Source organism: Primulina tabacum, chromosome 16 (genome assembly GCF_025594145.1).
Source record: "Primulina tabacum isolate GXHZ01 chromosome 16, ASM2559414v2, whole genome shotgun sequence".
Taxonomy (NCBI): domain Eukaryota; kingdom Viridiplantae; phylum Streptophyta; class Magnoliopsida; order Lamiales; family Gesneriaceae; genus Primulina; species Primulina tabacum.
In genome coordinates, this window is record NC_134565.1 from 13967464 (window position 1) to 13993712 (window position 26249).

At 39.6% G+C, this 26249-nt stretch overlaps 1 protein-coding gene across 1 annotated transcript in view; it reads left to right on the forward strand.

Annotated features, from left to right (window-relative positions):
- Positions 1-26249, forward strand: part of LOC142528360 (uncharacterized) — a 41275-nt gene that overhangs the window by 3490 nt on the left and 11536 nt on the right. The window contains 1 exon segment of the mRNA XM_075633401.1: positions 38-223. Within this exon segment, the coding sequence (XP_075489516.1) occupies positions 38-223 (186 nt within the window).

Below are 26249 nucleotides of genomic sequence, written 5' to 3' on the forward strand. Positions count from 1 at the left end.
TTTAATGTTAGTGATCTTTCGTTGTTTGATGTAGGAGATGATCAAGATTTGAGGACAAATCCTTTTAAAGAAGGGGAGAATGATGCAAACGTGGTTGATCAAGCACCAAAGAAAACATGGGAGTCGTTGGAGTTGCCCGAAGGACCTATAACGAGGGCACGAAGTAAGAAGTTTAAAGATGCACTTCAAGGACTCATGATGAGCTATCAAGGAAGTCCTACAAGTTGGATGTCTAAATTAGAGGAGGTTGGGAATCATGGGAATAATATTGGAGGTTTTTGGAATGTTATTCAAGTGCAATTGCCGAAGGTGGAGCGCACCCACGCCAGTTCAAGGACTGCACTCGCGGTCCATGATAATCAAATTTAAGAGAATATTGCCGAAGCTATACCGCACCCGCGGTCAAGCCTGGATCGCACCCGCGGACGGCAAGCGCACCCGCGCTCCTACAATGACCGCACCCGCGGTCCTTTTATTCGAACTTAGCCGAAGCCACACCGCACCCGCGGTCCAGTATGCAGCGCACCCGCGGTCTATTGTCAACTTCCGTGTCAAAGTTGCTAGTTATCTTCTTTAATGCTTTCTACACTACTTTTTATGGGTTTTATTAATTATATAATGCATTGTAATGACCAAAAACGAGATAATTGAATATTGATATCAAATACATTGAGTTCTCTCAATTTTCAAAGTTTTTAGCTTTGTTCTTCACAAGAAGAAAACCAAATCAAACTTATCAAAGATTTTCATCTTTGTGGCGTTTGTCGATTGTTCTTCACACGGATTGTCAAAACAAGTTTTTTGAAGTTTTAATTATTTTGGCAACTAGATATTGTTATCTTTTGAGTATGTCTTAAAGGATATTGCACGAAAATTTTGAACACAATTCAGATTTTATTATTTAGTTATCAAACTTTTGAGAATTTTCTCTCAAGCTTTTCAAGGCTTTTGCTTTGTAATCAAAATCAAACTTATCAAAGTTTTTAACTTTGTGGCGTTTGTCGGTTGATTTCATACGGGTTGTCAAGGGCAAGTTCTTTGAAGGTTCGTCTGTTTCTCAATTGTTTAATCGTGAATATTTATTGCTAAGTTTTTATAATTTAGAGGTGAATATCACAACTCCAAAACTTGATTCAAAATATCGGGATAAATCAACGATTCCTTGTTCGTTATTGAATTGAGGGCGCGATTCGATTTTAATCGTGTTTGTTTTTCATTCGTACAAAGATTCACATCATTTGGTATCAGAGCTTGGGTTCATTGAATTCAAGTAAGTTATATTTCGTACTATTATCAGATCTGTTTTCCTTTCGTTCATTTTTCAGATCTAATTTTTTTCTCTATAAATCGTTCTTCGTAAATTTCCTTCGAGGATCTGTGATTCTCGAAATTTTGGATTTTTTTTTGGAATTTTCGAGTGGTACTCGGCCAAAAAAAAAGTACAAAAATTCCGAAAATTCACCGTTATTTCTTTTTGGTATTTTGTTCAATTTCCTTTACAGAGTCATATTCAATTGCCTCTCACATTAAAAAAAAATTATATACCTTCGAATTTCTTATTTACGCAGTCCAAGTGAGTCGGTCACAATTGTTCACAAGTTGAAACTTGATTGTTTGATATACAAATACAAAGCTTGAGTCCACTTTCGAGGATACTATCAAATTTGAGTGAAAAAAAATACTTGAGTGCGAGTGTATTTTCTTTGGAGTGAACGGTGAGTATTTGTTGTGAGCCAAAAAAAAAATAAGAGAGGAGAGACGAGTGAATTTCTTTGGAGTGACCGTGAGCATTTGGGTGAGGATCATTTTGTTTTCTACTAATGTTTTCTTGCAGTTACAAGTTTGAAATTAAATGGAAAGGGAGGTAGGAGATAGTTCGAACCCGAGGTTGTCTAAGGTCCAAATGGAGGCGTTTTTTGGGCATTTTAGTCGAATGATGAGGGTTGAGTTGGAGCCATTACATGAGAGTATGAGTAGGCTTGAAGTTAGTACTAGTGGGGGTAAAGCTAAGTCTAAAGATTTGGGTAGAGTAGAAGAAGAGGAGGAGTATGATTTGGGAGGAGATGAGGAGAGCCAAAATGAAAATTGGGGTAGGAATGGAAGAGGTAGAGGATTCGGTAGAGGAAAAAGGGAAGCCATATGGGGCAGATATGATGGGAATAGGGAAGATGGTAACATGGGTAGTATTAAGATGAAAATTCCATCATTCCATGGGAAATCTGACCCGGAGGCGTACTTAGAATGGGAAAAGAGGGTAGAGTTCGTATTTGAATGTCACCACTACTCCGAACAAAAGAAGGTGAGGTTGGCGGTGGTTGAATTCTTAGACTATGCTCTCATTTGGTGGGATCAACTAGTGACCACTAGAAGGAGGTATAATGAGAGACCTATTGAATCTTGGGATGAGATGAAGAGGGTAATGAGGAAGAGGTTTGTGCCCAATCTCTATTATAGGGAGATGTTTAAAAGGTTACAAACTTTGAGACAAGGGTTGAAGAGTGTGGAGGACTACTACAAGGAGATGGAAGTAGTCATGATTAGGGCAAATATTGAGGAGGATAGTGAGGCTACCATGGCACGTTTTCTTTGTGGTTTGAACAGGGAGATACAAGATCAAGTGGAGCTTAGGCACTACTTGGATCTAGACGAGATGGTGCAAATGGCCGTAAAAGTGGAGCAACAACTCAAGAGGCGAGGAGTTGGCCGCACCAATCAAAGTGGCAGTTCGTCAACTTTTTGGCGACCAAATGGGGCAAAACGTGATGAAAGCAAGTTGGTTACCAAGCCCAAGGTTGAGACCAAACAAGAGGCGCCTAAACAAGGAGTGCAAGGTAAATCTGAAACTCCTCTTACTCGAGCTAGAGATACTAGATGTTTTAGGTGTCAAGGGTTGGGTCATATTGCTAGTGAATGCCCTAATAAGAGGGTAATGATTTTAAATGACTATGGTGAATATGAGTCACGTAGTGAGGGTGATGATGATGAAGAGATGCCTGCGTTATAGGATCCTGATGAGGGGTATGAGGCGGTCGTAGGTGAAGCATTAGTGACTAGGCGAATCATGAGTGCCCAAGTCAAGGCGGAGGATACTAACCAAAGGGAGAACTTGTTCCACACTAGGTGTTTTGTAAATCAAAAGGTTTGCAATCTAATTATAGATGGGGGGAGTTGTACCAATGTGGCTAGTAGTGAGATGGTCGAAAAATTGGTTTACCTACATTAAAGCATCCTCAACCATATGGACTTCAATGGTTGAATGATTGTGAGGATGTGAAGGTGAACAAACAAGTTTTGGTGTCTTTTTCTATTGGGAAGTATGTGGATGAGGTCTTGTGTGATGTGGTACCCATGCATGCATGTCATATCTTGTTGGGTAGACCTTGGCAATATGATAGCCGGGTGACACATGATGGGTTCAAGAATAAGTACTCATTTGTATTGAAGAAGGAATCCATTGTATTGCTTCCATTGTATCCAAAACAAGTGTTGGAGTACCAATTAAAAAAGAAAAAGAGAGACGAGGCCGAAAAAAAGAGTGAACAAAAAAGTGAGATGGCCTTTGAAAATGAAAATGAAATTGCTGAAAGAAGAGTGATAAAAAGAGTGAGATAGCCAAACAAAAGAAAAATGAGAGGAAAGAAATTGAGAAGAAAGAAAATGAGGGGAAAGAGGCCAAAAAGAAAACATATATGGCCCAAAAAGGTGAGTTGAAACAATTTTTGCACACACATGAACCACTTGTGTTAATTGTTTATAAGGAGATCCTCCTTAACACAAGTGATATAGCCGGATCTCTTCCGAGCATAGTTGTTTCACTTTTGCAAGATTTCGATGATATATTTCCGGAGGAGCTACCTCAAGGACTACCACCATTGAGGGGGATCGAGCACCAGATTGACTTTGTACCCGGGAGTGCATTGCCGAATCGTTCAGCTTATAGGAGCAACCCGGAGGAGACACTAAGGAGCTTCAACGGCAGGTAAGTGAGTTATTAGATAGAGGGTTTGTGCGTGAGTTCATGTCACCTTGTGCTGTACCTGTTTTATTAGTTCCTAAAAAGGATGGCTCATAGCGTATGTTCATAGATTGTAGGGCAATCAATAACATTACCATTAAGTATTGGCATCCCATACCTAGACTAGATGATATGTTAGACGAGTTGCATGGTGCATGTATTTTTAGCAAGATTGATTTAAAGAGTGGCTATCATCAAATTAGGATGAGGGAAGGTGACGAGTGGAAAACTGCATTTAAAACCAAATATGGGTTATATGAGTGGATGGTCATGTCATTTTGGCTTAACTAACGCTCCTAGCACCTTTATGAGGTTGATGAACCATGTTTTGCGAGCATACATAGGAAAATTTGTTGTTGTTTACTTTGATGATATCCTAGTGTATAGCAAAAACTTGGATGAGCATGTTGGTCACTTGAAACTTGTGCTAATCACACTACGGGCTGAAAATCTATATGCTAACTTAAAGAAATGTGACTTTTGTATAAGCAAACTTGTCTTTCTTGGTTTTGTGGTAAGCTCGCAGGGGATACAAGTAGACGAAGACAAGGTAAGTGCTATTCGAGATTTGCCATCGCCTACTACAGTTGGTCAAGTCCGAAGTTTTCATGGACTTGCAAGCTTCGATAGAAGGTTTGTAAATGATTTTAGCACATCGCCAGCACCGATGACGGCGGTAATCAAGAAGAACGTTCCATTCCATTGGGGCGAGGAGCAAGAGAAGTCTTTTAATCTTATTAAGCAAAAATTAATTAATGCTCCTTTACTTGTTTTACCTGATTTTGCTAACACCTTTGAAATTTAATGTGATGCTTCAGCTGTAGGTATTGGTGGAGTCTTAATGCAAGGAGGTCGACCGGTGCCGTACTTCAGCGAGAAACTCATTGGAGCGGCCCTGAACTATCCCACGTATGATAAGGAGTTCTACGCACTTGTGAGGACCCTAGGGACGTGGCAGCACTACTTGAGGCCTAAGGAGTTTGTGATTCATACGGATCATGAGTCTCTAAAGCACCTTAAGGGGCAGCAAAAGTTGAACAAGCGGCATGCCAAGTGGGTGGCATTCATAGAGACATTCCCATACATAATCAAGTACAAACAAGGTAAGGAAAATGTAGTGGCCGACGCACTATCACGGAGGGTTGTACTGATCTCTACCTTGGAATCTAAAATCTTGGGATTTGATCATGTGGAAGAGTTGTATGTGCTGGATAATGAATTTAAGAGTGTGTTTGAAACTTGTATGCATGGTCCACGTGAGAAATTCTATTTGCATAACGGTTTCTTGTTTAGAGAAGATAGGATGTGCATCCGTAAATCATCCATTCGTGAGTTACTTGTTAGGGAAGCACATGGGGGTGGCTTAATGGGACATTTTGGTGTGGCTAAGACTTTAAGCGCATTGCATGAACATCTATTGGCCACATATGAAGCGTGATGTTGAACGTGTGGGTGAAAAGTGCATAACTTGTAGACAAGCTAAATCTAAAACATAACCACATGGTTTGTATAAACCACTTCCCGTCCCTAGTGAACCTTGGGTTGATATTTCTATGGACTTTGTTTTGGGGTTGCCTAGGACAAAGAAGGGGATGGATTCTATCTTTGTTGTTGTGGATAGGTTTTCTAAGATGGCACATTTTATTGCTTGTCACAAAACTGATGATGCTTCTCAAATTGCGGATTTGTTCTTTAGAGAAGTCTTTAGGTTGCATGGTATGGCTAGGACTATTGTTTCTGACCGTGATGTTAAATTCTTGAGTTGCTTTTGGAAAACGTTGTGGGCTTCTTGGCACAAAATTATTGTTTTCTACCACGTGTCATCCTCAAACGGATGGACAAATTGAGGTTGTTAATTGTGACACCTCTGACAGATTTTATAAAATAACACAGCGGAATTTAAAATTTTCTTAAAAGAAAGAAGGATTTAAAATACATTTCAGTATATAATCAAAAGTATATACATGATCAATAAAATGATGCAACAAAATACAAAATATCATTTTGTGATCATGTCCAAACGCTAGCAAAATAGCCTTCTTCATTCCCTCTCTCATGCATATGACTCCGGCCCCAATCAACGTCTCGGCTCGTTGCTCTTATCTGCATCACATGAAATGACTGAAATAAGTATAAAACTCAGCAAGTGGAACTCTTACATAGCAATGGATACATAGCATACTCTGAAAATCATGACTTTGAAAACATTAAATACCATCAACTCTGGAACATAAATATCATAGCATGAATAACAATAATGATGGTATTTCTCTTTTCTCTGATGGATTGATATCTAAATAGTATCTTTATCTCTGTACCTATATCCCATCGATATAAATCGATACTCTGTTGGGATATAAGCCTATGGTCAATTGATCATGCATGCAATCTCTGACTATGTATCTACCAATCCAATAAATCATTTGAACTCTCTCTTTGGCATTTCATCAAACACTTTTGATGCAAACGTGGTCGATCAAGCACCAAAGAAAGCATGGGAGTCGTTGGAGTTGCCCGAAGGACCTATAACGAGGGGACGAAGTAAGAAGTTTAAAGATGCACTTCAAGGACTCATGATGAGCTATCAAGGAAGTCCTACAAGTTGGATGTCTAAATTAGAGGAGGTTGGGAATCATAGGAATAATTTTGGAGGTTTTTGAAATGTTATTCAAGTGCAATTGCCGAAGGTGGAGCGCACCCGCGCCAGTTCAGGGACTGCACTCGCGGTCCATGATAATCAAATTTAAGAGAATATTGCCGAAGCTATACCGCACCCGCGGTCAAGCAAGGATCGCACCCGCGGACGGCAAGCGCACCCGCGCTCCTACAATGACCGCACCCGCGATCCTTTTATTCGAACTTAGCCGAAGCCACACCGCACCCGCGGTCCAGTATGCAGCGCACCCGCGGTCTATTGTCAACTTCCGTGTCAAAGTTGATAGTTATCTTCTTTTAATGCTTTCTACACTACTTTTTGTGGGTTTTATTAATTATATAATGCATTGTAATGACCAAAAACGAGATAATTGAAGATTGATATCAAATACATTGAGTTCTCTCAATTTTTAAAGCTTTTAGCTTTGTTCTTCACAAGAAGAAAACCAAATCAAACTTATCAAAGATTTTCATCTTTGTGGCATTTGTCGATTGTTCTTCGCACGGATTGTCAAAACAAGTTCTTTGAAGGTTCGTTTGAAATTCAATTGTTTTATCGTTGATATTTGTTGCTAAGTTATAATCGCTTAGAGGTGAGTATCACAAAATCGTTACTTGTTTCAAAAGATCGGGACAAAATAATCGTTCCTTGTATGTTATTGAATTGAGGGTGCGATTTATATATTCGTGCTTGCCTTTCATTCTTACGAGGATTCGTATCATTTGGTATCAGAGCTTTGGCTCATTGAATTCAAGTAAGTATCGTTGTTGTTATTTTTCAGATTTGTCTCAAATTTCATTCTGTTTTCATATCTGTGGTATCCTTTTGTTTCTATTGTCATATCTACCAAAAACAAAAACAAAAATTTGTTGTGTTTCAAGTTTTTTGTTATCCTTTGTTCTATTTTAAGATCTGCGTTTTTTTTCTATCATCTTTTGATAATCCAGAATTCCCGAAAAATTTGTTCTGTGTTATTCTGTCGTTCTTGTTTTTGTGCAATCCATGTGAAACAGTTGCAAGTGTTCACAAGTTGAATCTTGTTAGTTTGATAAAAAAAATAATAATAATATATATATATAGATTGAGCACACCTTTCAGAGAACTATCAAATTCTAGTGAAAAACATTTGAGGGTGAGTGTTTTTTCTTTGGAGTGATCGTGAGAATTTGGGTGAGGAAAATCTTTTATTTCTACTAACATTTTATTGCAGGTACAAAATCTGAAATTAAAATGGAGAGGGAAGTAGGAGAGAGTTCGAACCAAGGGTTATCTAAGGTTCAAATGGAGGCGTTATTTGGGCATTTAAGTAGAATGTTGAGGGCCGAGTTGGATCCTTTATATGGGAGGTTGGATAGGCTTGAAGTTAGTACGAGTGAAAATAAATCTAAGCCTAAAGGTTTGGGTAGAGTGGATGAAGAGGAGAATGATTATGATTTGGAAGGAGAAGAGGAGAGCCAAAACGAGAATTGGGGTAGAAGCGGAAGAGGTAGAGGATTTGGTAGGGGAAGAAGAGAAGCCTTACGTGGTAGGTACGATGATGGGAATAAGGAAGATAATAACATAGGCAGCATTAAGATGAAAATTCCGTCGTTCCATGGTAAGTCGGATCCAGAGGCTTATTTAGAATGGGAAAAGTGAGTTGAATTTGTGTTTGATTGTCACCATTATTCCGAACAAAAGAAGGTTAGGTTGGCCGTGGTTGAATTTGTTGATTATGCACTTATTTGGTGGGATCAATTAGTGACCACTAAGAGAAGATGCAATGAGAGGCCTATAGAAACTTGGGCGGAGATGAAAAGCGTAATGAGGAAGAGGTTTGTACCAAATCACTGCTATAGAGAAATGTTTAAGAAGTTACAAACTTTGAGACAAGGTGTGAAGAGTGTTGAGGACTACTATAAAGAATTGGAAGTAGTCATGATTAGAGCAAACATAGATGAGGATAGTGAGGCTACTATGGCTCGTTTTCTGTGTGGTTTGAACAGAGTAATTCAAGACCAAGTGGAGCTTAGACATTACTTGGATCTAGATGAAATGGTGCAAATGGCGATAAAAGTGGAGCAACAACTCAAAAGGAGAGGAGTTGGTCGTACCACACAAACTGGGAATACATCAACACCCTTGCGTTCCAACGTTGTTAAACGTGAAGAAAGCAAGGTAGTGGTCAAGCCCAAAGTTGACATTAAACAGGAGGCGCCTAAGCAGGGAATGCAAGGTAAACCTGAAACTCCTATTAATTGTTCTAGAGATATTAAATGTTTTAGGAGTCAAGGAGTTGGTCATATTGCTAGCCAATGTCCCAATAAAAGGGTGATGGTGTTGAATAATTATGGGAAGTATGAATCTCATAGTGAGGGAGATGATGGAGAGGATGAAGATGAGATGCCTGCATTAGAGGATCCTGATGAGGGATATGAAGCAGTTGTGGGTGAGGCATTACTGACTAGGCGTATCATGAGTGCCCAAGTTAAAGAAGAGGAGACGAATCAGCGGGAAAACTTGTTCCATACTAGATGTTTTGTCAGTGGCAAAGTTTGCAACGTTATTATAGATGGAGGAAGTTGTACCATTGTTGCTAGTCTTGAGGTGGTTGAAAAATTGAGCTTGCCTACTTTGAAACATCCTCAACCATATAGGCTACAGTGGTTGAACGACGGTGCTGAAGTGAAGGTGAACAAACAAGTTTTGGTTGCGTTTTCGATTGGGAAGTATGTTGATGAGGTATTGTGTGACGTGGTACCAATGCATGCTTGTCATATTTTGTTAGGAAGACCATGGCAATATGACAGGCAAGTGACACATTGTGGGGACCCGGGCTCTAACTCAATTCTTTGCGGGATTAGTCGGATCATTGTTCAAAAATACGGGTCAAAATTTTGCTTTTAACATTTAACCAAATGTTTACAACTCAGGCACAAGATAATTCTATATTCATTTCATTACAACAAACATAATATACATGTCTCGTTTTATTCATATTCTACAAACCAGTAATTAAATACAGTACATATCAAAAGTACAACTACTAATTCATCTGCTACGCCCGTGATCACCACGCTATGTCCATTTCTCATCTCTGTCGCGACCCTGATCCTGCCCTACCTGTTGTTATGCACACATACAGACATAACAACAGCCGGAAACTCCGGTGAGAACAAATCCCAATATAAAACATGTATACATGCTGATACATAATCATGAATCATGAATCAAAGCAATAATAATGGGCTCCATAGTCTATGAAACCAAACTATATAAACATACAATTCAAATCAAATCATGTCTTGACTCGACTCGACTCTACTCTAGGGATCCCGGTGTGAATAAGACGTCACTGTCTGTCACCTACCCCCCCAATCGAGGTAACTGTACGTCTTATTCCTAGACTTCGGTCATGTCTGTATCGAATGTCTACAATCGGAGTGAATCTGATCCGAAGCGTCGATACCACCGAACATCTAGTTTGGCAAGTCTCCCACTGACTCTCCTATCTCAAAGGCTTGAATATAATTCTATAAACAAGACAGCATCCTATCAAGAGATTTGAATATAAATCTATAAACAAATCAAATTCATATCAAAAGATAAACAACAATTTTAGTATGTGATTTGGTTGGGAAACTCAAATTGAATCTCATTTGAGTTGTGTCTTCCCCAAACAAAACATGAATTATACCTTTCGTCGTACAATCTGTCGTAGTCGAAGTCTCGAAGACGAATCTGTCAATATCAAATCTGAAATGGAAATGTTGATACATATTCTATCAATCTCTAATCTCAATCAACACATATCCAATTCAATACTTGATCTCGGTACAATTTAACGGCATAACGACGTAATTTCTCGATACCGGTCAATCCAACTCTCAACATATATCACCAATTCATACTTCTCAACTCATAATCATCATCATAAGCATATGATAGTACTCAAAGTCTGCATAAGTTAACTCTAAACATGCTGGAAAATAATAACTATAGCATACAACGTCCGTTCTTCGATCCGGTTGCGTTTCTACGATATTAATAATCTCAAGAACATATTATGAAACTCAATTCTTCCTTCTCCTAACACATATATATCAAAAGGTGCTGGAATTGAATGAAACTTACATCTTCTTGTAGCTTCCAAAGAAAGAAACCCAATCTATATTTAGATTCAAGTTTTAATGTATAAATCTCACACAATCACAATTATAACTTTGGGAGAACTTGAGGAATTGTTGGAGATGCTCTCGGTTCTGAATTCTGAAATGAGAAGGACTAATCAGTTCAATATCTATATATATTTACATGCCATGTGTCACAACAAGGAACAAAGGTGGATTTCTCGCATGCAGCACCGCAGGTGCGGTCACTCTTCACCGCGGGTGCGCTGTGCCCACGGCATGCCTTTCATTTTCTAAAATTAAACGACCGCGGGTGCGGTAACATCAACGCAGGTGCGGTCACGTTTGAACCGCGGGTGCGGTGTCATTTCTGTAAATAATTTCCAACTCTCTGTCCATCAACCGCGGGTCCACTCTTTTTTGAACCGCGGGTGCGGTGACCCTACTGTAAAATGGCCATCTTTCTGTCCATGCACCGCGGGTGCGGTATCAAAAGGGCCGCGGGTGCGGTCTTCTTCTTCAAGCAACACTTCATCTTTTCATTTAGCGCCTCTCATTACATGTCATGCATACTCATATCTTCCGAATATCACATCAATGAAGAAAGATTGTAGGGCAATCAATAATATAACCATCAAATACATCTTCCGGAGGAGCTACCTCAAGGAATACCACCATTGAGGGGGATTGAGCACCAAATTGATTTTGTGCCCGGAAGTGCATTACCGAATTGTCCAGCGTGTAGAAGCAATCCGGAGGAGACCAAGGAGCTTCAACGGCAGGTAAGTGAAATATTAGATAGGGGTTTCGTGCGTGAGTCCATGTCTCCTTGTGCTGTACCTGTTTTATTAGTTCCTAAGAAAGATGGCTCATGGCGTATGTGTGTAGATTGTAGGGCAACCAATAATATAACCATCAAATATAGGCATCCCATAACTAGACTAGATGATATGTTAGATGAATTGCATGGTGCTTGTATTTTTAGCAAGATTGACTTGAAAAGTGGTTATCACCAAATTAGGATGAGGGAAGGTGATGAGTGGAAAACGGCTTTTAAAAACAAGTAAGGGTTATATGAGTGGATGGTCATGCCTTTTGGCTTAACTAACGCTCCTAGCACTTTTATGAGGTTAATGAACCATGTCTTGCGTGCATACATAGGAAAATTTGTTGTTGTTTACTTTGATGATATCTTAGTATATAGCAAAGACTTGGATGAGCATGTTAATCACTTGAGACTTGTGCTAATCACACTAAGGGCTGAAAATTTATATGCTAATTTAAAGAAATGTGATTTTTGTACAAGCAAACTTGTCTTCCTTGGTTTTGTGGTAAGTTCGCAGGGGATACAAGTGGATGAGGACAAGGTAAGTGCTATTCGAGATTGGCCAACGCCTGCTTCTGTTGGTCAAGTTCGAATCTTTCATGGTCTTGCAAGCTTCTATAGGAGGTTTGTAAAATATTTTAGCACACTGACGGCACCGATGACGACGGTGATTAAGAAGAACGTTCCATTCCATTGTGGCGAAGAGCAAAAGAAGTTTTTTAATATTATTAAACAAAAGTTAATTAATGCGCCTTTACTTGTTTCGCCTGATTTTTCTAATACTTTTGAAATTTAATGTGATGCTTCAGGTGTAGGTATTGGTGGTGTTTTGATGCAAGTAGGACGACCAGTGGCGTATTTTGGTGAGAAACTCAATGGAGCAGCGCTGAACTATCTAACGTATGACAAGGAGTTGTACGCGCTTGTGAGGACTTTGGAGGTGTGGCAACACTACTTGAGGCCTAATGAGTTTGTGATTCACACGGATCATGAGTCTCTTAAGTACCTTAAGGGGCAGCAGAAGTTGAACAAGCGGCATGCCAAGTGGGTTGCATTCATAGGTACATTTTCCTACATCATCAAGTACAAACAAGGTTAGGAAAATGTAGTGGCTGACGCATTATCACGGAGGTATGTACTAATCTCTACTTTGGAGTCTAAAGTTTTGGGGTTTGAGCATGTGAAGGAATTATATGTGTTAGATGAGGATTTTAAGAATGTATTTGAAACATTTGTATGCATGGTCCACATGACAAATTTTATTTGTATCATGGTTTCTTGTTTAAAGAAGATAGATTGTGCGTCCCTAGATCATCCATTCGTGAATTACTTGTTAGGGAGGCACATGGGGGTGGCTTAATGGGGCATTTTGGTGTGGCTAAAACTTTAAGTGCATTGCATGAACATTTCTATTGGCCACACATGAAACGTGACGTTGAGAGTGTTTGTGATAAGTGCATTACTTGTAGACAAGCTAAATCTAAAACACAACCACATGGCTTGTATACACCACTTCCCGTCCCTAGTGAACCTTGGGTTGATATTTCTATGGACTTTGTTTTGGGGTTGCCTAGGACAAAGAAGGGGAGGGATTCTATATTTGTTGTTGTGGATAGATTTTCTAAGATGGCTCATTTTATTGCTTGTCACAAAACTGATGATGCATCTCACATTGAGGATCTATTCTTTAGAGAATTCGTTAGGTTGCATGGGATGCCTAGGACTATTGTTTCGGACCGTGATGTTAAATTCTTGAGTTATTTTTGGAAAACGTTATGGGCTAAACTTGGCACAAAATTGTTGTTTTCTACTACATGTCAGGAACACTTTTGCGTGCTATTTTTAAAAAGAACTTAAAGAATTGGGAGGATTGTTTACCATTTGTTGAGTTTGCTTATAATCGTAGTGTGCATTCTACTACGAATTATTCACCATTTGAAATTGTATATGGTTTTAATCCTTTGACTCCGTTGGATTTGATGTCTTTACCTGTGAGTGAAAGGTTGAACATGGATGGAAAGAAGAAAGCTGAATTCGTTAGAAGTTTGCATGAGAAGGTCAAGGATAACATCGAGAAGAAGAATTTACAATACACGAAGCAAGCCAACAAGGGTAGGAAAAAGATGGTTTTTGAAAAGGGAGATTGGGTGTGGTTGCACTTAAGGAAGGAAAGATTTCCAGAAAAGCGACGTTCAAAACTCTTACCTAGGGGTGACGGACCATTTCAAGTACTTGAAAAGATAAACGACAATGCCTACAAATTAGACCTACCAGGTGAGTATAATGTCAGTTCTACTTTTAATGTTAGTGATCTTTCGTTGTTTGATGTAGGAGATGATCAAGATTTGAGGACAAATCCTTTTAAAGAAGGGGAGAATGATGCAAACGTGGTGTATCAAGCACCAAAGAAAACATGGGAGTCGTTGGAGTTGCCCGAAGGACCTATAACGAGGGGACGAAGTAAGAAGTTTAAAGATGCACTTCAAGGACTCATGATGAGCTATCAAGGAAGTCCTACAAGTTGGATGTCTAAATTAGAGGAGGTTGGGAATCATGGGAATAATATTGGAGGTTTTTGGAATGTTATTCAAGTGCAATTGCCGAAGGTGGAGCGCACCCACGCCAGTTCAAGGACTGCACTCGCGGTCCATGATAATCAAATTTAAGAGAATATTGCCGAAGCTATACCGCACCCGCGGTCAAGCCTGGATCGCACCCGCGGACGGCAAGCGCACCCGCGCTCCTACAATGACCGCACCCGCGGTCCTTTTATTCGAACTTAGCCGAAGCCACACCGCACCCGCGGTCCAGTATGCAGCGCACCCGCGGTCTATTGTCAACTTCCGTGTCAAAGTTGCTAGTTATCTTCTTTAATGCTTTCTACACTACTTTTTATGGGTTTTATTAATTATATAATGCATTGTAATGACCAAAAACGAGATAATTGAATATTGATATCAAATACATTGAGTTCTCTCAATTTTCAAAGTTTTTAGCTTTGTTCTTCACAAGAAGAAAACCAAATCAAACTTATCAAAGATTTTCATCTTTGTGGCGTTTGTCGATTGTTCTTCACACGGATTGTCAAAACAAGTTCTTTGAAGTTTTAATTATTTTGGCAACTAGATATTGTTATCTTTTGAGTATGTCTTAAAGGATATTGCACGAAAATTTTGAACACAATTCAGATTTTATTATTGAGTTATCAAACTTTTGAGAATTTTCTCTCAAGCTTTTCAAGGCTTTTGCTTTGTAATCAAAATCAAACTTATCAAAGTTTTTAACTTTGTGGCGTTTGTCGGTTGATTTCATACGGGTTGTCAAGGGCAAGTTCTTTGAAGGTTCGTCTGTTTCTCAATTGTTTAATCGTGAATATTTATTGCTAAGTTTTTATAATTTAGAGGTGAATATCACAACTCCAAAATTGATTCAAAATATCGGGATAAATCAACGATTCCTTGTTCGTTATTGAATTGAGGGCGCGATTCGATTTTAATCGTGTTTGTTTTTCATTCGTACAAAGATTCACATCATTTGGTATCAGAGCTTGGGTTCATTGAATTCAAGTAAGTTATATTTCGTACTATTATCAGATCTGTTTTCCTTTCGTTCATTTTTCAGATCTAATTTTTTTCTCTATAAATCGTTCTTCGTAAATTTCCTTCGAGGATCTGTGATTCTCGAAATTTTGGATTTTTTTTTGGAATTTTCGAGTGGTACTCGGCCAAAAAAAAAAGTACAAAAATTCCGAAAATTCACCGTTATTTCTTTTTGGTATTTTGTTCAATTTCCTTTACAGAGTCATATTCAATTGCCTCTCACATTAAAAAAAAATTATATACCTTCGAATTTCTTATTTACGCAGTCCAAGTGAGTCGGTCACAATTGTTCACAAGTTGAAACTTGATTGTTTGATATACAAATACAAAGCTTGAGTCCACTTTCGAGGATACTATCAAATTTGAGTGAAAAAAAATACTTGAGTGCGAGTGTATTTTCTTTGGAGTGAACGGTGAGTATTTGTTGTGAGCCAAAAAAAAAATAAGAGAGGAGAGACGAGTGAATTTCTTTGGAGTGACCGTGAGCATTTGGGTGAGGATCATTTTGTTTTCTACTAATGTTTTCTTGCAGTTACAAGTTTGAAATTAAATGGAAAGGGAGGTAGGAGATAGTTCGAACCCGAGGTTGTCTAAGGTCCAAATGGAGGCGTTTTTTGGGCATTTTAGTCGAATGATGAGGGTTGAGTTGGAGCCATTACATGAGAGTATGAGTAGGCTTGAAGTTAGTACTAGTGGGGGTAAAGCTAAGTCTAAAGATTTGGGTAGAGTAGAAGAAGAGGAGGAGTATGATTTGGGAGGAGATGAGGAGAGCCAAAATGAAAATTGGGGTAGGAATGGAAGAGGTAGAGGATTCGGTAGAGGAAAAAGGGAAGCCATATGGGGCAGATATGATGGGAATAGGGAAGATGGTAACATGGGTAGTATTAAGATGAAAATTCCATCATTCCATGGGAAATCTGACCCGGAGGCGTACTTAGAATGGGAAAAGAGGGTAGAGTTCGTATTTGAATGTCACCACTACTCCGAACAAAAGAAGGTGAGGTTGGCGGTGGTTGAATTCTTAGACTATGCTCTCATTTGGTGGGATCAACTAGTGACCACTAGAAGGAGGTATAATGAGAGACCTATTGAATCTTGGGATGAGATGAAGAGGGTAATGAGGAAGAGGTTTGTGCCCAATCTCTATTATAGGGAGATGTTTAAAAGGTTACAAACTTTGAGACAAGGGTTGAAGAGTGTGGAGGACTACTACAAGGAGATGGAAGTAGTCATGATTAGGGCAAATATTGAGGAGGATAGTGAGGCTACCATGGCACGTTTTCTTTGTGGTTTGAACAGGGAGATACAAGATCAAGTGGAGCTTAGGCACTACTTGGATCTAGACGAGATGGTGCAAATGGCCGTAAAAGTGGAGCAACAACTCAAGAGGCGAGGAGTTGGCCGCACCAATCAAAGTGGCAGTTCGTCAACTTTTTGGCGACCAAATGGGGCAAAACGTGATGAAAGCAAGTTGGTTACCAAGCCCAAGGTTGAGACCAAACAAGAGGCGCCTAAACAAGGAGTGCAAGGTAAATCTGAAACTCCTCTTACTCGAGCTAGAGATACTAGATGTTTTAGGTGTCAAGGGTTGGGTCATATTGCTAGTGAATGCCCTAATAAGAGGGTAATGATTTTAAATGACTATGGTGAATATGAGTCACGTAGTGAGGGTGATGATGATGAAGAGATGCCTGCGTTATAGGATCCTGATGAGGGGTATGAGGCGGTCGTAGGTGAAGCATTAGTGACTAGGCGAATCATGAGTGCCCAAGTCAAGGCGGAGGATACTAACCAAAGGGAGAACTTGTTCCACACTAGGTGTTTTGTAAATCAAAAGGTTTGCAATCTAATTATAGATGGGGGGAGTTGTACCAATGTGGCTAGTAGTGAGATGGTCGAAAAATTGGTTTACCTACATTAAAGCATCCTCAACCATATGGACTTCAATGGTTGAATGATTTTGAGGATGTGAAGGTGAACAAACAAGTTTTGGTGTCTTTTTCTATTGGGAAGTATGTGGATGAGGTCTTGTGTGATGTGGTACCCATGCATGCATGTCATATCTTGTTGGGTAGACCTTGGCAATATGATAGCCGGGTGACACATGATGGGTTCAAGAATAAGTACTCATTTGTATTGAAGAAGGAATCCATTGTATTGCTTCCATTGTATCCAAAACAAGTGTTGGAGTACCAATTAAAAAAGAAAAAGAGAGACGAGGCCGAAAAAAAGAGTGAACAAAAAAGTGAGATGGCCTTTGAAAATGAAAATGAAATTGCTGAAAGAAGAGTGATAAAAAGAGTGAGATAGCCAAACAAAAGAAAAATGAGAGGAAAGAAATTGAGAAGAAAGAAAATGAGGGGAAAGAGGCCAAAAAGAAAACATATATGGCCCAAAAAGGTGAGTTGAAACAATGTATGCATGGTCCACATGACAAATTTTATTTGCATAATGGGTTTTTATTTAGAGAAGATAGATTGTGCATTCCTAAGTCATCAATTCGTGAGTTACTTGTGAGGGAGGCACATGGTGGTGGTTTGATGGGGCATTTTGGTGTGGCTAAAACTTTAAGTGCATTGCATGAACATTTCTATTGGCCACACATGAAACGTGACGTTGAGCATGTTTGTGATAAGTGCATTACTTGTAGACAAGCTAAATCTAAAACACAACCACATGGCTTGTATACACCACTTCCCGTCCCTAGTGAACCTTGGGTTGATATTTCTATGGACTTTGTTTTGGGGTTGGCCTAGGACAAAGAAGGGGAGGGATTCTATATTTGTTGTTGTGGATAGATTTTCTAAGATGGCTCATTTTATTGCTTGTAACAAAACTGATGATGCATCTCACATTGCGGATCTATTCTTTAGAGAAGTCGTTAGGTTGCATGGCATGCCTAGGACTATTGTTTCGGACCGTGATGTTAAATTCTTGAGTTATGTTTGGAAAACGTTATGGGCTAAAGTTGGAACAAAATTGTTGTTTTCTACTACATGTCATCCTCAAACGGATGGGCAAACTGAAGTTGTCAATAGAACTTTAGGAACACTTTTGCGTGCTATTCTTAAAAAGAACTTAAAGAATTGGGAGGATTGTTTACCATTTGTTGAGTTTGCTTATAATCGTAGTGTGCATTCTACTACGAATTATTCACCATTTGAAATTGTATATGGTTTTAATCCTTTGACTCCGTTGGATTTGATGTCTTTACCTGTGAGTGAAAGGTTGAATATGGATGGCAAGAAGAAAGCTGAATTCGTTAGAAGTTTGCATGAGAAGGTCAAGGATAACATCGAGAAGAAGAATTTACAATACACGAAGCAAGCCAACAAGGGAAGGGAAAAGATGGTTTTTTAAAAGGGAGATTGGGTGTGGTTGCACTTAAGGAAGGAAAGATTTCTAGAAAAGCGACGTTCAAAACTCTTACCTAGAGGTGATGGACCATTTCAAGTGCTTGAAAAGATCAACGACAATGCCTACAAATTAGACCTACCAGGTGAGTATAATGTCAGTTCTACTTTTAATGTTAGTGATCTTTCGTTGTTTGATGTAGGAGATGATCAAGATTTGAGGACAAATCCTTTTCAAGAAGGGGAGAATGATGCAAATGTGGTCGATCAAGCACCAAAGAAAGCATGGGAGTCGTTGGAGTTGCCCGAAGGACCTATAACGAGGGGACGAAGTAAGAAGTTTAAAGATGCACTTCAAGGACTCATGATGAGCTATCAAAGAAGTCCTACAAGTTGGATGTCTAAATTAGAGGAGGTTGGGAATCATGGGAATAATATTGGAGGTTTTTTGAATGTTATTCAAGTGCAATTGCCGAAGGTGGAGCGCACCCGCGCCAGTTCAGGGACTCCACTCGCGGTCCATGATAATCAAATTTAAGAGAATATTGCCGAAGCTATACCGCACCCGCGGTCAAGCAAGGATCGCACCCGCGGACGGCAAGCGCACCCGCGCTCCTACAATGACCGCACCCGCGGTCCTTTTATTCGAACTTAGCCGAAGCCACACCGCACCCGCGGTCCAGTATGCAGCGCACCCGCGGTCTATTGTCAACTTCCGTGTCAAAGTTGCTAGTTGTCTTCTTCAATGCTTTCTACATTACTTTTTATGGGTTTTATTAATTATATAATGCATTGTAATGACAAAAAACGAGATAATTGAATATTGATATCAAATACATTGAGTTCTCTCAATTTTCAAAGCTTTTAGCTTTGTTCTTCACAAGAAGAAAACCAAATCAAACTTATCAAAGATTTTCATCTTTGTGGCGTTTGTCGATTGTTTTTCGCACGGATTGTCAAAACAAGTTCTTTGAAGGCTCGTTTGAAATTCAATTGTTTTATCGTTGATATTTGTTGCTAAGTTATAATCGCTTAGAGGTGAATATCACAAAATCGTTACTTGTTTCAAAAGATCGGGACAAAATAATCGTTCCTTGTTTGTTATTGAATTGAGGGTGCGATTTATATATTCGTGCTTGCCTTTCATTCGTACGAGGATTCGTATCAACTTTGCATACTCTTTTTTTTTGTATTCCCTTTTTCACAATTGAGACATAAAATGCCTTTAATATACAACATAGTGTATTAATACATAGCATGAATCAAATGAAAGGGAATAACATGTTAAAACCATTGAAACACAATACATATATTATCATGTGAGCACAAGGAAATGAATTCCACATACAACCAAATCAAACCTTGAATCTATTCTCTTGCTTGAAATCCTACAACAATAAACCATGGAATGAACCATCAATATCTCAATAATCACAAACCCATACCATTAAATCCATAAAACCAACATAATCAACAAACCCATCATATCTCTCAACACCAAAAACCAAGAATAAACAAAGTCACAAGCTTACCTTAGCTTCTAGAACTCAAAATAACCTTGATCCCACTTCAATACTCCAACTACAAGCTTGAATCAAAGAAAGGAAGAAAGAAATGAAGAAACCCTAGGTCACCTTGCTGAAGAAATCGAGAAGAGGGGGAAAGAAATGAGAAAAATAAAGCCAACTCATGTCTCATATCACTAAAAATCTCGAAAACGTGCTTCTACTGTTCATCGACCGCGGGTGCGGTACCTCTTCTACCGCGGTTGCGCTGCAAGTACTGGACAACATCCGAAAATCTCAAAACGTCGACCGCAGGTGCGCTACAAAACTGACCGCAGGTGCGGTGAGCTTACTGGAAAACAACCGAAATTATGAAGCATGAGACCGCGGGTGCGGTCCCTTTTAGACCGCGGGTGCGGTCTTGCTTCTGTCCCTCCACCGCAGGTGCACTGATTAATAGAGTGCGGGTGCACTCTCCTCTGTAGCCAACAACAAGCTCTATGCAACTAAAATCGAATCGCAACGTCACTTCTCCTCATAATCTGGCAACAATTCCAACAAGAAAGTTGCACCTCTAAATCTTATTTAACCAATCCAATTGGCCTCATACCAATAGACTCAACATACTAATTACCATGAATTAAACCGCAACAACGCTACAACACAGCTACACAACATCTAATATCAACAATGCTATAAACCATAAATCGCATCTCTTAGCATCAACTATAATTAAACTCAACCAAATAGTCAATAATCATACGAAATCTTAAACCATACCGTACACCAGGCTTGGCTATTACAATCTCCCCTCCTTAGAGGAATTTTGTCCTCGAAATTGACGTCACTACGCAAACAACTCAGGATACTTCTCTTTCATCTCATCCTCTGGTTCCCACGTGGCTTCTATAATCAAATGATTCCTTCAAAGAACTTTAATAATGCCGATCTCTTTGTTTCTCAACATTTTAACTTTGCGATCCAAAATCTGGGCCGGAATCTCTTGGTACGTCAAATTCGGCGTCAAATCCAATGGCTCGTGACGAAGAACATGGGAAGGATTCGCAATATACTTCCTGAGCATTGAGACATGAAAAACATTATGAACTCTGTCAAGATCTGGCGGTAGGCTAACCTGTAAGCTCGATCACCGACTCTATCCAAGATCTCAAATGGGCCAATAAATCTTGGACTCAACTTTCCCTTTTTGCCAAACCTCATCACACCCTTAAGAGGTGCTATCTTCAAGAACACATGGTTGCCAACCTCAAATTGCAACGGCCTACGACGCACATCAGCATAGCTCTTCTGTCTCGACTGTGCTGTCTTCATTCTCTCTCGAATAACAGCAACAACATCAGCTGTATGTTGGACCAACTCTGGACCCAACATCTTCCTCTCACCAATCTCGTCCCAATACAAGGGTGATCTACACTTTCTGCCATAAAGTGCTTCATGCGGTGCCATGCCAATTGTCTCTTGGTAGCTATTATTGTACGTGAATTCAACCAAAGGCAATTTGGAATCCCAGCTACCAGGATAGTCTATAGTACAAGCTCTGAGCATATCCTCTAAAATCTGAATAACTCTCTCTGATTGACCGTCGCTCTGGGGGTGATATGCTGTACTAAATGCTAACCGTGTACTCATAGCTCTTTGCAAACTCTTCCAAAACTCTGAAGTAAATCTAGGGTCACGATCAGACACGATCGACACAGGAACACCATTAAGTCTAACAATCTCAGATATGTACTCTTTGGCATACTCGTTCATGGAATACGTCGTCTTGACTGGAAGAAAATGTGCTGACTTGGTCAACCGATCAACAATAACCCAAACAGAGTTAAAACCTTTCTGCGTTCTGGGAAGACCAGTCACGAAGTCCATCGTAATGTGCTCTCATTTCCATTGAGGAATCGGCAATGATAGTAATGTCCCGGCAGGTCTCTGATGCTCGATTTTCACCTGCTGACAAGTTAGGCACTGAGAAATAAACATGGCAATATCTTTCTTCATACCTGGCCACCAATAGAGTCTACGAAGATCTTGATTCATTTTGGTGCTACCTGGATGTATCGAGTATGGCGCGGTATGTGCCTCTGTCGAAACGTCTCGCCGAATATCATCACCAATAGGAACGCAAATACGGCCTCTGAAAGTCGTCAAACCATCTCTATTCATCTCAAACTCTGAATTACCTCTCTCCTCTGCTCTAGCTCTCATCTCTGTCAACTGTAAATCATTGGCATTGATGTGAATCCTCGTACGAATGAGAAGCAAACACGATTATCGAAATCGCACCCTCAACTCAATAACAAACAAGGATCGATTATGTTGTCCCGATCTTTTGAAACAAGTAATGATTTGTGATATTCACCTCTAAGCGATTAAAACTTAGTAACAAATATCAACGATAAAACAATTGAATTTCAAACGAACCTTCAAAGATCTTGTTTTGACAATCCGAGCGAAAAACAATAGACAAACGCCACAAAGATGCAATCTTCGATAAGTTTGATTTGTTGAACAAAGCAAGATGCCTTGCAAATTTGAGAGAAACTCTTCAAAATATTTTTATCAATCTTCAATATGATTTTCGTTCATTGTCCTTACAAGCATTAAATAGACAATAAAATACAAGAAAAACAACATAAAGTAGTGTAAAAAGTCATAAAGAACTTGTCTAGCAAATTTGACACGGCACTGCGCACGGTGGCGCATGAACTGGCGCAGCCGCGCGCATGGTTCTGCACCCGGACAGCACGGGGCGCGCGGTAGTGCCACTTCTGGCCGTCAATGTAGCCCGAATCACCAACGCTGAAAAGCGAGCAATGGTTCCCGGAACCCTTAAAGCTATCTCCTCTCGTTGCAAGTCTAACAACAATGGCTTCTGAATCAGAGCACTCAAAGAAGAACTCGACTTACGACTCAATGCATCTGCTACAACATTCGCCTTCCCTGGGTGGTAACTAATCGTCACATCATAGTCTTTGACAAGCTCTAACCACCGTCTCTGTCGCATATTGAGTTCTTTCTGAGAAAACAAGTACTTTAAACTCTTGTGGTCCGTGAAAATTTCACACTTTTCGCCATAAAGATAGTGTCTCAAGATTTTTAAGGCGAAAACCACAGCTACCAATTCCAAATCATGCGTAGGATAATTTTTCTCGTAGTCTTTCAACTGGCGAGAAGCATATGCTATAACTTTTCCACGTTGCATCAGCACTGCACCGAGACCTTTCTTCGACGCGTCAGTATAAACAACAAAATCCTCTGAACCAATCGGCAATGCAAGTACCGGAGCTGTCGTCAACTTATCTTTCAACTCCTGGAATCCACTTTGGCATTCATTGGACCACTCAAACTTCACAGTCTTCCTCGTCAGATTGGTTAACTGCAGGGCAATCTTGGAAAAATCTGAAATGAAATGACGATAATAACCCGCCAAACCAAGAAAACTGCGTATCTCTGATACAGTGGTAGGGATAGGACACTTCTGAATCGCCTCTATTTTCACTGGATCAACAGCTATACCATCCTTCGAAACAACATGGCCTAAGAAAGAAATCTGCTCCAACCAGAAATCACATTTCTTCAACTTAGCATACAACCTCTTATCTCTCAACAAGTGAAGAACAACTTTGAGGTGCTCTGCATGAAGCTCTCTGGTCTTGGAATAAATAAATATGTCATCGATGAAAACAATGACAAAGCTATCCAAATACGGCTTGAACACTCGGTTGATAAGATCCATGAAGATTGAAGGAGCATTAGTCAGACCGAATGACATCACAAGAAATTCATAATGACCGTACCTGGTTCCGAAACGTCGTCTTAGGGATATCAGACTCCCTAACTTTCAACTAATAATAGCATGATCGCAGATCAAATCTTCGAAAACACTGTTACCCCCTGCAGTTGGTCAAAAAGATCGTCTATCCGTGCAACAGATATTTATTCTTGATAGTCACTTTGTTGATCTCTCTGTAATCAATGGAAAGCCGCAAAGACCCATCTTTCTTTTTGACAAAAAGAACCGGAGCTCCCCAAGGCGAAGAACTCGGCCGAATGAAATCTTTATCCAAAAGATCCTGCAACTGCATCTTTAACTCCTTCATCTTTTTATGGGCCATTCTATACGGAGCCTTCGAAATAGGAACCGTACCCGGAACTAGATCAATCACAAACTCTACATCTCTGTCCGGCGGTAAACCCGGAACATCATCCTCAAATACATCAGGGAACTCTCTCACCACATCAATATCATCAATATTCAACTTAACCATTCTATCCATATCCACAATCGAAGCGAAAAACCCATCACAACCTCTAAACAACAATTTCTTAGCCTCAAGACACGAAATAAAAGGAAGAACCAGCGAAGTACCTGCACTTCTCATCTTGCTCGGCCAACAATGCCTTAGCCACAATCTCTTTAAATGTCACCGCCTTAGACATATTGATGTCCCTTCTGATCTCTGCTCGAAGGCCTCTAATGAAATGAGCACCTTTGTCTTTGTCATTTGAGGCAATGTATGGGGCAAAAAGACAGCCCTCCTCAAACTTCAGAATATACTCGTCAACATTCATACCTCGACGAAATTCCAAAAACTCAGTCACCTTCCGAGCTCTAAGTGCATCTGGGAAGTACTTTTCGTAGAAAAGATCCGTTAAATCTTGCCACTTCAATGCCGGAACATCCACACCTACCTTGGTAGCATTCCACCAAATGCGTGCAGCTTTGACTAACATGAATACTGCACAACCAATTCTGTCCTTGTCTCCATAGTTGAGATGATCAAATATTGCCTCAAGTGCTTTGATCCACTCTACGGCCATCAATGGATCAGTGCTTCTTGCAAATTCCAGTGGATCCTTTCTCTTCAAAGCAGTAAATATCCCATCGGTTCCAACTGCTTGAGCCACTTGGCCTCTCCCTTGGCCTCTACCTTGACCTGTACCTTGCATACAGAGCAACTGTTGCATCTACTCACTGTGGACCTTGGCTTGCTCTTTCAGTAACTTGCCGAACTCGTCGACAACTCTCGATGAAGAACTATCCTCACCCTCTGCAGCCTTTCTCTTAGGAGGCATAACTCCTACAATGTGCTCAAACAATACATATCAACCATAACAATAAATAGATGAAGAAGAAGACATACCCGGACTGTTGAAAGTAGACGAATTCATATGCATTGGTCCGAAGAACGGTGCTCTGATACCACTAAATGTGACACCTCTGACCGATTTTATAAAATAACACAGCGGAATTTAAAATTTTCTTAACAGAAAGAAGGATTTAAAATACATTTCAGTATATAATCAAAAGTATATACATGATCAATAAAATGATGCAGCAAAATACAAAATATCATTTTTGTGATCATGTCCAAACACTAGCAAAATAGCCTTCTTCCTTCCCTCTCTCATGCATATGACTCCGGCCCCAATCAACGTCCCGGCTCGTCGCTCTTATCTGCATCACATGAAATAACTGAAATGAGTATAAAACTCAGCAAGTAGAACTCTTACATAGCAATGGATACATAGCATACTCTGAAAATCATGACTTTGAAAACATTAAGTACCATCAACTCTGGAACATAAATATCATAGCATGAATAACAATAATGATGGTATTTCTCTTTTCTCTGATGGATTGATATCTAAATAGTATCTCTATCTCTGTACCTATATCCCATCGATATAAATCGATACTCTGTTGGGATATAAGCCTATGGTCGTTGATCAACTAATTACATGCAATATCTGACTATGTATCTACCAATCCAATAAATAATATGAACTCTCTCTTTGGCATTTCATCAAACACTTTGCATACTATTTTCTTTTGTATTCCCTTTTTCACAATTGAGACATAAAATGCCTCTAATTATACAACAAAGTGTATTAATACATAGCATGAATCAAATGGAAGGGAATAACATGTTAAAATCATTGAAACACAATACATATATTATCATGTGAGCAAAAGGAAATGAATTCCACTTACAACCAAATCAAACCTTGAATCTATTCTCTTGCTTGAAATCCTACAACAATAAACCATGTATTGAACCATCAATATCTCAATAATCACAAACCCATACCATTAAATCCATAAAACCAACATAATCAACAAACCCATCATATCTCTCAACACCAAAAACCAAGAATAAACAAAGT